The sequence below is a fragment of the Leptonotus elevatus genome, chromosome 4 (genome assembly GCF_054856555.1).
Source record: "Leptonotus elevatus isolate MCC_2025b chromosome 4, RoL_Lele_1.0, whole genome shotgun sequence".
In the NCBI taxonomy this organism is placed as follows: Eukaryota; Metazoa; Chordata; class Actinopteri; order Syngnathiformes; family Syngnathidae; genus Leptonotus; species Leptonotus elevatus.
Window position 1 is genome coordinate 12,802,825 of NC_141242.1, and position 15,260 is coordinate 12,818,084.

Below are 15,260 nucleotides of genomic sequence, written 5' to 3' on the forward strand. Positions count from 1 at the left end.
ACATATATTAAAAAATATATGTTTTTGGCGTCTCTTGAAAAGTGGCGATGTTGGAAGTACAAGGTTTTGGCTAGACACCAGTGATATGTAATATAAATTAATCCTCTGATGTTACCCAGAGGGGAAAATCTGCAGCACGCAGCAGATTGGTTAAAAGAGAGAATAAAATACATAGTAAGAAACTATTATATAGAATGATATTTTTGAACAATAAAATAAAAAATTTATTTTCTAAATATTGTTTGCAATTAATAGCGTAATTGATAGAAGAAGAGTTATTAGGCTCATGCTGAACAACAATGAAAAAGCCATTAAAGGTGCATTGTGCAGTTTAAAAAGGTAATATTTAAGCTTTTTTTTTTTTTTACGTCATGCATGCTCCAACAATGCCCAGATGAGTACAAAGAGCCCTGACTGTTTTACTCTGACTACACCTAAAAGATTTTATCTTACCTTTATATTAGAGTGCGCAGACCCTCACACTCCACAGTTTCTTTGGGGAGGGGCACAGTTTTTCTAACTTTATTTGAAGTCATGTCTTTGTCAATGGTGGCTGTTGCTTTAAGATCGTGCACATACACACACGCGCACCATGAACGAGTTGTACAAAATTTGAGAGCGTAAAAAAGTTACAAACTGCAAAAAGATCCTTTAATATTGCTAATTTTTTTTATTTTCCGATTTTTGTATTACTTTTATTAAGAACTATACATCTAAGAAAAAACTTGTAATTTTCAAGTACAAAAGCGTAAAGTTACGAGAATTTTTTTTATTAATATTGTCCGATATTGTGAAAATAAAATAAAAATTAAAAAAACAGCCCAATTACTAAAAAAAAAAAATATATATATATATTATTGGAAACATGAGATATATTGAGTTAAAATATAATACAGAAGAATTGTGTTTCAAAATTTGAGAAAAAAGTTAAAATACTACAAAATAATCAGAACACCGTGAGAGTAAGTTTGGGGCAAAAATATTTTTTGAGAATAACGCTGCAACGTTACAAGAATTTAGTTGTAATATAAGAAAAAAAAATCTGTAATGCAGAAATCAAGTATTTAATAAAAATCGTTATGGCACAAGAATTTGTAATATTTGCATAAAAAGTTCTAAATCAACAGAAAAAAAAAAAAAAAAAACCTAGCGTAATGAAAATAAAGTTATAATATTGTGAGCATGACTTTATTCTCATAATCATCATCGATCATGACTCACAAAAAATGAACGATTTCTTTTTCGGCCCCTCCTTCTAAAGTTTATTTCAAAGAGGCTCCTCAACACAAACTTCTTGGTTGAGGTAACAACACACCTAGTCCTCACATCATCTTCTTTCACAACCCGAAACTAATTCATAATCAATACAATCGAGTGGACAAGACAACAACCATGGCGGGACTCAACATGGGCATGTTTGCAGGCCATTTTCTTCCCAAACAGCAGCATTAGTGGCACGCACGTATGGCCCATGGATTCAGCTTTTAGCGGACAATACAAGAGTTAACGAGAGCAGGGCACCGAAGAAGAATGAAGATTTAAGCGCATGAAAGGCAGCACTGAAGGGGGATATTTGTGGCTGACCTTTGTTTTCACAGGGTCGATGCGGTGAAAGGAAGATTTAGAGGGCTTCTCTCAATGGTGGTGAGGAGGGATTGGATTTTTTTTTTCTTTCTGGTGTGTACTTCTAAAGTGAGCAAAGATCCTTATTCGAGTAGGCTAGCTAATACCTCATGTGAGGGTGGTTTGTTTGTGTTGAATTGAAATACTGAATACAGTGTAACATGGGCTAATGACAGCGTACATGCTAGATGCATGGTGTTGATGCTTTGCTGAATGTTATATGTTGTTGAAGACCACAATAAATAAACCAGTTCAAATGGAATACAATGAAACCCTTGCCTTCACCCAATTGAACATTTGAACTATTGGAGTCATCAATGCAACTTCTTTTTTATGATACCCTCCATTTTATATACTTAGCCGCCATTTTGTGGCATCTACAAGCAATTACGAACCCCTTTCTCTATTCGCGGCAGGGCTCAGTTAACATCCCCCGATGAATACTGAGAAGTTTAGTGTATTACGAGAAAAGTCGTCGAGGAAATTGTTGTAATGCTATAAGCGTAAAGTTCACAATAAAAAAACAAAATAAAAATGTTACAGGAATGAAAATGATTATTGAGGAAAAACAAGTCATAAAATTACAAGAGCGTTACGTACGTTGTAGTGAGCCAGTGTGTTGATGCGTTTCCATCTGCCCTCTTTCTGGGATGTCAAGTCCAGATCGGACAAAATCTGGCCTGTGGAGCCTGGGCGCCATTCTGTGGAAGAGAGAAAAAAATAAATAAATAAAAGAAGTTCACCACCAGAGGTGGGTAACTAGAAACAAACTACTTTTATGCCGTTATTTGTACTTAAGTAACTCTTTGGATTTGACTTGTCAGGGTAGTTTTAATGCGGCATAGTTTTTACTTTTCCTTGAGTATTTTGGGCAAAAGTACCACAACTTGCACCTGGTTATACATTCTGCTCGCTACTTGTATTTTTATTTACAGGTCTAGGTTATCACGTGTACAGTATGGCTATTTACATCTTGCATATACTATATAAATACAGTATATAATATTCAGCAGCAGCCGCAGCAGCACTGCGCTGCAGCCACAAATGAAAAGAAACGCACATTTATAAATTTTGATCAAATCTGCTGCTGTGTGCAGACTAGATAGCTGACTTTGTCAGAAATGTTCTAAATGTAATTCCAAAGCTGATTGGCAGCTCAACACTTCTGAATGGAGATGAGATTTAACGGCGGCGCAGACCTGGGTTGGGGCTCATTTACAATTAGCGCCACATGAGAGGGTTATCGTCCCGATGCGCTACGAAAGACGACAGATCTGCACTTATCTGAAACGCAGAACGGAACGAGATCGGCTGCGCGCGTGGGAATTGGGGGGGGGGGGGGGGAGTCTTTGATGTGGTAAAAATGTCTGTGGAGATTTGAGCTTTTGAAGTCGGCTCCCCCTAGGTTTGCAACTTTGCAACTTTGTTTAGCGAATAAAAGCTTTTCTTTTTGCTGCTACGACTGAATAAGTCGATTCAGAGCTGAAAGAAATGAACAATTCCCCCAACATTTTCAGTAGGAAGGAAGTGTAATTTTGAACTGCCGTGCAAGTTTAAGAGTATGTTTAAAACTAAGATAAAAGTAAAATTACTGGCCCTTTAGTTTTTAGTGCAGCGAACCTGCCAGTTGTTGACAAGCTTCTCTGGTCATTAGCCATTAACTTCCAGCTAGGATGCTGTTGACATCATCTGCTGCTAGCATCTGCTTGCTAAAACCAACTTATTTAATGTAAATGATATTTAAAGAATTGTATTGTTCATATTGTACCGAGCTGCCAGACGTTTCCCTATGTGGCAGTAAATAACTTTTCCGATTGCTATGATGAAATATCCTCTCTCTGCCATAATGTGGTAGCCATCTGTGGAGGAATCATTACAAAAAAAAGAAGCCCAAACTGTGATGCTTTTATATGGAAGCACATTCCAGGGAAGGCAGTAAAATGTATTTATTTTTTTAACTGTAAGAAGCACATTTCTGCTTGTGGAATTTTTCGTCTTGTAAATTAAATTAATTAATTAATTTTTTTTAGACCTTTCTGCCAGTTAAAAAACCCTCAACAACCTAGAAATCTAAATCTCTCTCTTGGCCAGGATTCCCTTGAAAAATGGCATTTTATATGGTTAAATAAATGTTTTAAAAATGATAAAAAAATCAAAAAATGGACATTTCCTAAACGCCCGAATCGTGCCAGGATGAAACAGGCTTGTGACAGTATAAAATGAAACCCTGGCAGCAACAAGCTTCAGATGGTAAAAAAACAAAACAAAAAACTGTCAGAAACCTGTTTCTGACAAAATAAAATCAAATAAAATGAATACATACATAAATAAATAACACTTTTTCTTTTCTTTAACTGACGACCCTAGATTTACTAGTTTGGATGTAGAAAAAAAATGCTTCCTTGTAACTTTTAAGGATACATGAAAACGTTTTGTATACAATTTCAAACTGTTCCCAAGTATCTTAATAACATTTCTCTGACATTTTCCCATCATAAGATAAAGATTTGCTGCACAATTCTTATCCAAATGTCACGCCTGCAATGAAGCAGCGGCTACTTGTCATTGGCAACTAGCTATTTTAGCTTCCGTTCTCAACCCTCTAATAACTTTATTTTTTAAGTGACATATAACTGTTGACAGTAAGGTTCTTCCTTTAACTGCTGAACGAGGTATGCTGACATCGTTTCATGTCAGGCTCCCCCCCCCCCCCCCACACCCCCCCGCGTACATTTTGAAAGCCTTAATGCCGACTGTAAACTCTTCACTCACCCAGCGTGACGCTGTCCACCTTGGGCCGCGTGGTGTAGGGCAGGTTCCTGTACACCTGCTCGATGATCTTCTCCTTCACCTGCGAGATGGTGTCACAGCTCAGGACCTTGACGGGCGTCACATCGGGACCCTCGCCGTGCACCAGCACTTGCAGCGTCTGGCAACAAGACACAACAAAGTGTGAAACACACAGGGATATTCGAACACACACAGCACAGCATATATACGGTTCAGTAATCTTGATTATTTCATAGAGATATGATAATCAAATAATAATGGGGCGAATCCATGACCTACACACAAAAGAAACGTTGAATGGAAAATAGACCTCTTTACAAATGTTAAAAATGTAGTTCATCATTTGTAATTTCTTGTTTTGCCATTATTGCCTTTTTAAAGGTCATTCATATATCAAAGTTTGAATTATATATTAAATTATTATTATTTTTTTAATGGGCACGTTCGATACTACTTTTTTTTCAGACTAATACCAATATGAGTGTTCAATTATTGACCACTCACCAATATCTAAACCAAGTAACCAATATCACCAGTACTTTCTATGAAACCAACGACAGACCATTTTACAGAAAAAGGCAGAACTTTCACTTTGCAATTACCAATTGAAAACCAAAATAAAACAACAACTCTAAAATTTAGGTTTCAAATAAGACTGCGACAACAAAGTAGAGATTGAGGGCAGCATATCATCATCGAAATGGTAACCCCATATTGGCTGTTTTGGCATTTTTGTCATTCAAATATTAAAGTTAGAATTATGTGTCCTACTCAAGATCATTTCAATATTAAAACATCCTTTTTTTGTGGGATTAAGTAAAAAAGTGAAGCAAAAACATTTTGTTTTAACGTAAATTCAATTCATGAATGTGTGTTTATGAGAAAACATTTGTATCATGACTAAAACTACCACAAATCTTCTGTTATGAATTCCAATTACTTTGCAGGGAAAGTATCCAACTTGCACAACTGGATATCGTTTGACCTCCCACTCGAAACACACACGCACACACAACTCTGCTGGCAATATGTGGTTGTCATGGTAACCAAGCTTGTCGCACACAAACACACGCACGCACGCACACACAGGCGGTGGTACTTGATAGGAATTCTGTCACCTCGGCCCCGGGCTAATGACCGCGGCTCGGCGGGAGCAACTTGAGTCACTCGGCCAGGAACTAATTGACCACTTGATGAAATCAAAAGAATGGCAAGGGGGAAGTTGACGTTAAAGGGGGGTGGAGGGATGACGGCAGGGGGAGGAAGGGGAGGGTTGCAGCCAATCCAATCCTACTCGCTCTGCATTTGAGTGTCAGTGTGAAGAGCGGCCCGTGAAATCCAAAGTAATCGTGGAGACCTGTGAAATCAAGTCCACCAGAGGGGGTGGGGGAAGGAGGGGGGGCGTGTGGGGGGCTAGCCTTGCTTTGCACACTGTAATTCAATCACAGGAAGAGATCCATCACTGTGGGGGGAGACAGCATGATTGGGGGCTAATTCGATAATTGTCCACAACATCGCCATTACCCACAAGCCATTTTATTTATATATTTATTTATTTAGTGTGTGTGCATGCGCGCGCGCGCGTGCAAGCGTGCTGACTTTGACAGTGTTCACATTAGCTTCTCCGTATCTGGAATGCAGTGGGCTAAGTCCAAACAGCTTTGCAGTGGCTTATAATGATTCCATGTAGGAACTTGTCGCATTTCCAAGCTGAGCCGTGAATACGTCGGCTGGTCTCCTAGTCTTTTTCCGCGCGAGTACATGACACTAAAAATGGATGTCATACAAAAGCAGCTGGTGGCCTCAGGGTGTTCCCGCCCCCAACAGATCCTGTTCCCATGACAACTGAGACTCACGTCTGTGCAATCTTTAACCAGCTGTTATATTTGTACGTGTTAGCGACTTAGCGTGTCCATCTCACCAGCACAGAGTACTCCACGTCATCGCCCAGCAGACCCGTGTCATTGAGGGTGTACTTGGCTTTTTTTACTCGGGCGTCGACGGGTCCTTTCTCAATCTGGTGCTTGATGGCCCGGAACAGTTTGTACAAGGGCTCACCAGCCGAGTCCTGGCACACAAACGATAGATACAATTAAGCGCATTGTGATTATTTTTGGAAAACCCAGAGGAACTTTGAAAACCACGCCGCATTGAACGCATCACTCAGAACAAGACATGCTAACACACAACAACAATAACATTTTACAAGAGTCTACTGTATTTACTTCTTGACAAAAGAGAATGATTTTAGCCTAGAGGAGATTGAGGGCAGCAAAATAATAGACCAGTGCAGTAAAGTCGAGAATGAGGGCAGTAGGAACATTGTGCTATAAAATGAACGTGTCATCAAAATGAAGACTGAAGGCAGCAAAAAAATGGACCACAGTGGAGAATATGGGCATAAAAAAAATGAACTGCTGAATCAGAGTGGAGAATGAGGGCAGTAAGAAAATGGTAGGCAACAAAATAAACTGCTTCAGCAAAGTGCAGACTGAAGGCAGCAAGAAACTGGAGCAGAGCAACAAACTGGAGAATGAGGGCAGCAAGAAAATGGAGTGCTGCAATGACAGGGAGACTGAGAGCAGCATAAAAATAGAGGGCTGCAGCAAAGTGGAAAGTGCAAAGCGATAAAATGTACTGCTGCGGCAAATGGAGGCTGTGGACGTAATTAATATAGAGCACTACGGCAAATCAGAGACTGAGGGCAGCAAGAAAAAACAGATTGTTGCAGCAAAACAGAGAACATGGGAGGCTATAACATGGACCACTACAGCAAAGTGGAGACTAAGGGCAGACAAAAATGGATCACTGCAGTAATATGTACAATGCGGGCATCAAGAAAACACAGATCAATATATAAAGGTTTGTGTTTCAGCAAAGAGGAGACTGAGGGCAGCGAGAAAATGGTTCGCTGCAGCAAAATGGAGAATGTGGGCACCTCAATGATCATTCCATCATGTACTACCGTATGCATCTTACTGAAGCGTGTTACCTTTAGGAACTGGTAAAGGCAGATGGACATCCAGTTGCACAGCATCCTTTCCACCACCGTTTCGGATCTGAAACACAAATTATATGACAACATCTTCAGACTAAATTAGCAAGCATTGAATTTTAAATCTAGATTTTGGGCACAAATGGTTGTACCCCAATTATTTTGAAAGCCTTTTTAGATGAGGAATCGTTGACATTATCATTTCCTCCCGATCATCACAGGAGAAAAAATTCAACATTTTTTATATATATATATATATATATTTTTTTTTTTTTACCAAACATTACATAAAAAAACATAATAAAACACCAACAACATAATAATCTATTAAAATCTGCAAATAATGTCAAGGCTGCTTAAAGAGGGTCCATTTTTTGGAGTGCTGCTGGGTCAATTATGGCAGTGACAGCTTGGAATGTGGTGATGCGCATTTAAGTTTCTGCACAATGTTGACAAGGCGTTTCTGCAAAGCCTGTCAGTGTCAGTGTCCATCAAACGACTCCATACTCAGCTGACACTTTGACAGATCCTCATGACAGATGTCCACCGGCGGCAGCCTCCCTCGTCCCCATGCATTGATAGCGGTTAGCATGCCTAATTAGATGTATTTAAGAAGAAGGGGGGGCTCGTGTTGGCGCAATGACCTAATCAGCATAATGAGCCTCTCCACTGGGGGATAATTAAGACGCGCATTTGTTTAACAGCCAGTGGCTAAGTGGCAAAACATGGGAGAGAGTTCAAGTGATATCAGCGCATCCCGATAACAATGAAAGATGACAAAACAAGATTCTGCTTTGGACGCTTTGACCTTCACATGATCTTTCACGTTAGTGAGATGAAAAACGATATATCGTTAAAGCTATTTTATTGAAATAACCTTCCAAAATAGCTAGGTCAAGCATTCAGACGCACATCTAAGGGTCCCAGACTCCCTTCAAAGAAGGCCTACTTAAAACAAATAAATATATATTGTTATATTTTGAATAAAGACAATGCACATGAAAACAGCAAACTATGAGAACCTGCTGACAGGGTGGACATTGACAGGGTAGACATTTTTGGCTAACGTTAGCTTTAATGAGCTTGGAGCAACACAATTCAGTTAGCAAGCTGAATAACGTAATGTTTAAAAATATTTCATATTTCTGAGAGGTCAATGGATACTTTACTATGACAGGGTGGACATGTTAAGCTTGACAACAGTCATCTACAAACATAACATGGAAATTACCAAACATAAGTCAAACTATTGAGCAACAATCTACTGTAGATGCTTCAACAGATGATCTCTAACCACATGACAGGGTGGATAGAAATTTCGGGGAAGTCAAAGCAAAGGAAAAAAAACTAAATTGATTTGGTATAGTTTAACCACTTATTATACACATTGTATTGCAAAACAGTGGATGGGGCATGCCAAAATCGCATATATTAATTGATTAAAAAAAAAGAAGATCAATTATTGTACTGCGCAAAAGTTTGGCCACTTGTATAACTTCTGTGTTTCATTATTCGACTATATTTTCATGATTATTGAGTGATTCTGATGAGGACAGCAAAACCATTTTATATTGATAAATCCCATTAGTGTATTGTTTAGGCCATGAGGAATGACCCTCGAACTACCTTCAGACAGGAGTTTCAGGCTATTTTATCAAGGGAAATTAGACATATGAATTAGTCTATGTCTCCCTATGACAAAAAAATATTATGGCAAAAATTTGCACAAATTTCCAATTAGTTTTCACAATTTAATATGGAATGTTTCCAACTTACCCAAATTAATATTTACAAAATTTCTAATGATTGCCACTCGGCTTAAGAAATAGAACATGAGAAGAATTTGTATGTAAACTATTTCCACAACAGATTTGAATGTAACTTTTTTTGTGTGTGTTTTTTTTGTTTGTTTTTTAAACCTCCTCTATGAATGGCCTGATTGTTTAAAAAACAGAAAAGGTCACAAAAGTGTTCCCAGCATTGCTTTCCAAGGTTCCTTCCTCACTCACCGGCGCAGCATGAGTTTGGGGTTTTTGCTGTGCACGTATTCTTCCATGAGCTCCAGCAAAAGCGTCCGCATGATGTCCGTGTAGTACTCCAGCTTTCCGTGTAGCGCCACCGTCAGCAGGGAGGCGAAATACACCTTGGCCCTGGCGTTGAAGTCGTGACTGCGCTCCAGGGTGCGGATGAACTGCAAATGGCGACGCGCAAAATGGGATAGATGAAGGAAAAGACAGCGGTAGTGTGCAACGAGTGTTTAGGGAAAGTTGAAAGAAAATATATTGAGGAAACTATGTAAATGTTAAAAAAAAGCACAACAACAACAAGAATCAACGGCAAGCCAATAATAACGATGGGGTAAACATAGTTGTGCTCCGTAGTGTGGCTTAGCTCAAACACAAATGAGAGACAGGGGGAAACTCTGGCAGATTTGCAGTTAACACTTCCAAGGTTGCTTTTGTGCCAGCACTGTTGGATTATTAGAAGCCTTCCAATCTGCTGCTCCGTCGTGTCTTCAGCCGTCTAATATTGGACCCGTCAGCATCTGACAGTGGGCGCCAGGGTAAGACAGGCCGAATTGAAAATAGGAGCCAATAAAAGGATTCCACGCAGAGATGTAGGAGTGCGAACAGGCACAGATGTGTAGGTTTGACAAAAGGAGATAAAAGATTGAACTCAATAATAAGACGGAAGTCTTACATGAGCTGTTTTCGTACCATTAATTAAAATATTCACAGATGAAAAACAAATCCAGCTTTAATGGCTGGTTGAATTATTCTATAGAAAACATCACCGTTAACACTCCCCACAGGGCAAGTTAGCACATTAGCATCTTGATGTTAGCTGGCTTTGCATAAAATTACAGCAAAATCATCTACTGTATATCATTATTAGTGAGTGCCAGACTAATCCGATGACATAATCAGCCGATGTGGTATGTTACAATGATAACATTTAGCAACGTAGCATAGGGAGTGAATGTCGTTTTTTCGAGACTGAAATGCGATTTCTTTTCAGTTTTTGTACGTAACATTTCTACTACTTTACTACTGTCTACTATTTTTCCATACATAAAGCCAGATTTGTTTGTATTATTCAATTTCTCCACTGAATTTAGGTAATACAAACACACACACACACGCACGCAATTCGTCATGCTAAATAATTTAAAAACACACATTTTTAATAAATCTCTTTCATTAAAAAAACCGAAAGATTTAAATAATAAGAAATACAATTACAAAAATAACATATTACATAAAATAAAAACAAACATACAAGATTTACACAAATAAAATACACAATACACAATAAAAACAAAACACAGATTTTTTTAGTCATTTACAAAGGCAAACATTTCAATTATAATCTCTTTCCAGAATCCTCAATCTCTCGAATATCACACCACATTTCATTTGGATCTGATCCAGACTGTGCTTTTGGCAGCACTCTCAATTTGAAATGGAAAATCCAATCTCACATGTTTGGGCCCAGATATCTCAGCTGAGGCTTGAAATTTGTTGAGCTTATATAGGATCACCTGTTATTTGCTCAGAGCAGGTTGCTGCCTTTACTGACATTATGCACCTTGCACACGGCTCTGCTGTTTAATACAGTTTTGATGTGTTTGAATTATCGCCTTCTTTGTAATGTGCCGCTAAGCTTACAGAAGCGTTTCATTATTCTGCAACAACAACAATAATTGCATATTGTACTGTAATGATTATTATGAAACAAAAAAAAAAAAGTGTGCTTACATTGATGAGGAAGGTCTTGGAGTTGAGGAGGTTGGAGAACTGGTTGAGCGCCTGCGTTACGGTGGCCCGCCGAGCCTCGGGGATGTCCACCTTGCCCGTGATCATCACGTCGTTGGCGCCGTCTTTGGAAGGCAAGAAGAAGACGCGGTCCGTGTACGTCTTGTAGTCCAGGAAGGGGATGCGACCTTCGCTCAGGTCATTGGTGTGGTCCTCCATTTCAATCATCAGGTCTGTGGCACAGAGGCAATAATGGGTCACTGATTCAGATGACTGCATTGCAGATACAGCTATTTTGTAAGTTCTGCAACATACCCGTAAACTCTTTCTTGCAACGGTCTCGCACGCTCTCCTCCAGGTTCTCCAGCTGGTGTTTTACCTTCTCGTACTCCCTCTCGGCCTGTTGACTCTTCCTCCTGCACACACGCACACAATTCAGTGCGACTCCAGAATGATTCAGACAAACACGTCAGACGGCGAGGGATTATACTTCCTGTTAAAAAGCTAATTTCCTAAATCCAGTTGTTGTACAAAGCTCTGCGGTGTCCAAATATTTGCCTTTGTTAGCCCCGCCACTCGGATTGATTTTCGAGTTTTGTCAAATGAGTCTTTTTAGCCGCACTTGGTATTATTATTATGATTTACACATTTTGCTGGTGTGTCATTCAGAGGAAAACATGATTGCGTGGCAAAGAAACAAGCAACGAGAGAGCGTCTAAAGACAGACTGAGCTGCAGAATAACACACGCAGCAGCTATTAAATGATTTAAAAAGCACTAAGAAGCAATATGTAAACAGACAGCTGACATTAGAGCTGTTGGAGGTACCCACAGAACCCTTCATTGAAAAATAAAATGTGAATTTTTTTCAGATACTATGAAAACAACAGATGTCCCAGGATTGAACCCTGTGGAACACCATACATTCCATTATACACGTATGAGAATTCATATAGCTCATAGTCCGACCACTTTCTTTTTTTTGCTCGACATAGTTCAATCGATTGAACGCAGGTTAAGAACCACTGTAGCATTAGGTAATCATTGTAAAGTAAATAAATGAAGAAGCAATCTGTTTTGATTCTGTATTAACTACCAATGTATATACTGCATTGAATTGTATCCTGTATTTTACTGCGTGTATTGTTCCATAAATGTAATGTTGATTATAACCCCTCCCCCCTTCTTCTTCTTTTCTCTCCTTCCCCCACATCTAAGAAACTTGAGGCACTAATTAGCGAACCATCAGGCTTCCCGTTCTGTCTCCCAGACGGTTTGTGTCTGTGAAGACAAATTCCTTGTGCGTTTTTACATACTTGGCCAATAAAGAGGACTTTGATTCTGTTTATGCTCCGGATCAGCTGGATCCTTTCAAGTGGTGAAAATGATTGAAACTATTATATTATGCAGGCGTACCTAATTGGTGTCTGATTTTTGTACAGTATACTACAGTGTTGGTCACTTGGATGAAACGGAGCAACTCACCTGTAGCAGTAGACAGAGATGGCAATGATGAGCAGCATGGGCACGATGACGGCGGGGATGATGATGTAGAGCGACAAATCGTTCTTCGTCTCGTACTGCACCGAGCCCACCACCCACTCCCCTTTGCCAAACTTGATCTGTGGGGGGGGGACAAAAAGCAAGAGAGAGAGTGTGGAATCTTATTATCAAGCACGTTTTAGACATTTATTCTGCTACGGATGGGGTCAACGTTAAAAGCTACAAAGGATGGGGTAATCTACATAATTGCACAGCGCGCCCCCGTCCCACCGCCCGACAACCGTGGTGCCTTTGAGTGTTTTAAAGTGCTACGAGTTGGTGGCCCCGTATTGAGTGAACAAATCCATAAGTGTATTGTGCCTGACACTTAAATCGGGCGAATTTTCAGTCGGAAGCATCCTGCGCCATCTCGAGTCCAGTTGTGCCACTTTTGCACACAGTGCCGAAAATGAAACAATAGCTCACTGAGAGCTGAGCTGACAGCGTCCAGCATCGTCATCATCATCATCACTGTAGCAAGGCTATGAAATACAGAAAATTACCATACATCACATGTATTAAATTCATATTCAGTGAAAAGTCTAAAGAGACTTCAACTCGGCGATCAAAACATGGTTTAACCACAAGTATGTTTTGCATTCTCTTCGGCTTTTTTGACGTTTTTTTGTTTTCCAAAAGCGAAAAATTCAAACAGCATTTCCAAACGTTTCATAAAAAATAATAATAATAAAAAATAAATAATAATAATAATAAAATATTTTATTTGTATAGCGCTTTTCAGAAGACTCAAAGACACTTTACAAAAATAAAACTGATACAAAAGAAAAATGTAAATACGATTTCTAAATATTTACAACTAAAAAAAAACAAAAACATCTCATGTCAAAGCAGATGGACTGAGAATGTGTTTCTGACCATGAGATCCAGCAGCTCGGGCCGAGTGTCGCGGCGGTGTCTGCGTGAGCGAGCGCGGGGCTTGGTGGAGGGCGGGTCCAGGAACAGCTTGTCGTCCTGGATGGTGTTGACCAGACAGGGAACGTCGCCCACGAAGGCCTGAGCCTCTTTGGCTGTCATGGCTTTGGAGAAGCCTCGACCCTGCACGACAATGGAAGAGAGGAAGAATGAGCAAAATTGCTCAGAGGCATGACAAGCTCCAAATCTTTCGACAAGCCACACGTATTTATTACTTGCTTATTTACAACAAAGTTTCAAAGCAGCTCTTTAACTGTATTTCCAAGTAGCTGTGTGGCAGATGGAATAAGATGCTTGAGCTTATGAAGTACAAGGATGTTTCTTGTAAATGTTTTACTTTAGACTAATGGCCTCATCGCACTGGATCCGAAAGTTCCTTTTTTAAGCTCTATGCAATTGTATACAGTACAGCAGCTGGGCCTTCACTTACACTAATGGATTCTTGAGGATGATAAACACATGACTAATTTGCATTACGTATGTTTATACAAAGAAAGGCTTATGAGGAAACATTATGGGCCCCAACACTGACTTACAGCAGTCAATAAGCTGCTTGAGTTGGGATAATTAGTCAAGGACTCATCCGTAGGCACATTTATTCAGGTCATTATAATATTGGGTTAGGCTTCTCCAATGTGATGAATTTCCATAAAAAAAAAAAAAAAAAAAAAAATATATATATATATATATATATATATATATATATATATATATATATATATATATATAAAAGGTGTGTGGGTGCGTGTGAGTGTTGGTCAGTGCAATATGGCTAAATTGACTATAAGATGAATGGTTGACAGAAGACAACTGGAACAGGGTAGGTAATATGTATGGTATCGATTATTAAAAAAACTAAAACAAACAAAATGTATAAAATGAGTTATTTCAAAAGGAAAAACATTTGCACATTTATAAATTCAAGTATGTTTTCCATAGTTTACTTGCGAAACACTTGTAAATTGCCATAGAACTGTTGTCACATTTAAAAAACAAAATTGAGGAACTTGTGTGCGCATGCCTCAAAACAACTCAGAATTAGCATTAATAATTGTTTTTATTTTTTACGACTACGCCCATTTTGTAATTGTGGAGTGTAAAAATTTAAATCATAATTACATTTTGATTCATTGCACAGACGTAGGTGGTTGATATACATTGTCATCAATATTATTGCCAACGTTGCTTTCGCAATGTGCAATTTTACATTATAAAGTATTAATAATGTCTCAAAAGAAAACACGAACGGGTCCATTGACTGGCTGAAAAGTAGGAGGAAGTGATGAAAGAAAATGAAAAATCATTTTGCCACCCAAAAAAATATTAGCATCAAAGTTAATTATCTGCTCGATACGATTTGGTTAAATCAACCCTTTGTTCTACTGATGATTATAAAAGAACGGAAAATGGTAGAAACAAACATCTCGGGTGAAAAATGTCTGGCAATATGAGGGCGTGCATGCGTGTATGTTGAGATAAGTCATCTTTTCTGGAAATTATTGAACCGGGTGCGTGGCTTCAAAACTTCGTGAAAAGGAAGGCTCATGTAAGGGAATAAATACATCCAGAAAAACACAAACAGAATAATTTACATGTAATTCTGTGTTTACCTCTAATCAGCCC

General features: G+C 38.9%; 1 protein-coding gene across 1 annotated transcript in view; it reads right to left on the bottom strand.

Annotated features, from left to right (window-relative positions):
- plxnb2b (plexin b2b) overlaps window positions 1-15,260 on the bottom strand; it is a 187,787-nt gene that overhangs the window by 12,243 nt on the left and 160,284 nt on the right. The window contains exons 23-31 of the mRNA XM_086072633.1: window positions 13,581-13,760; window positions 12,648-12,784; window positions 11,479-11,579; window positions 11,167-11,396; window positions 9,418-9,599; window positions 7,406-7,472; window positions 6,335-6,481; window positions 4,396-4,552; window positions 2,224-2,324 (exon numbers count right to left, since the gene is read on the bottom strand). Coding sequence (XP_085928759.1) covers window positions 2,224-2,324; window positions 4,396-4,552; window positions 6,335-6,481; window positions 7,406-7,472; window positions 9,418-9,599; window positions 11,167-11,396; window positions 11,479-11,579; window positions 12,648-12,784; window positions 13,581-13,760 — 1,302 coding nt within the window. The remainder of the gene's footprint in view (window positions 1-2,223; window positions 2,325-4,395; window positions 4,553-6,334; window positions 6,482-7,405; window positions 7,473-9,417; window positions 9,600-11,166; window positions 11,397-11,478; window positions 11,580-12,647; window positions 12,785-13,580; window positions 13,761-15,260) is intronic.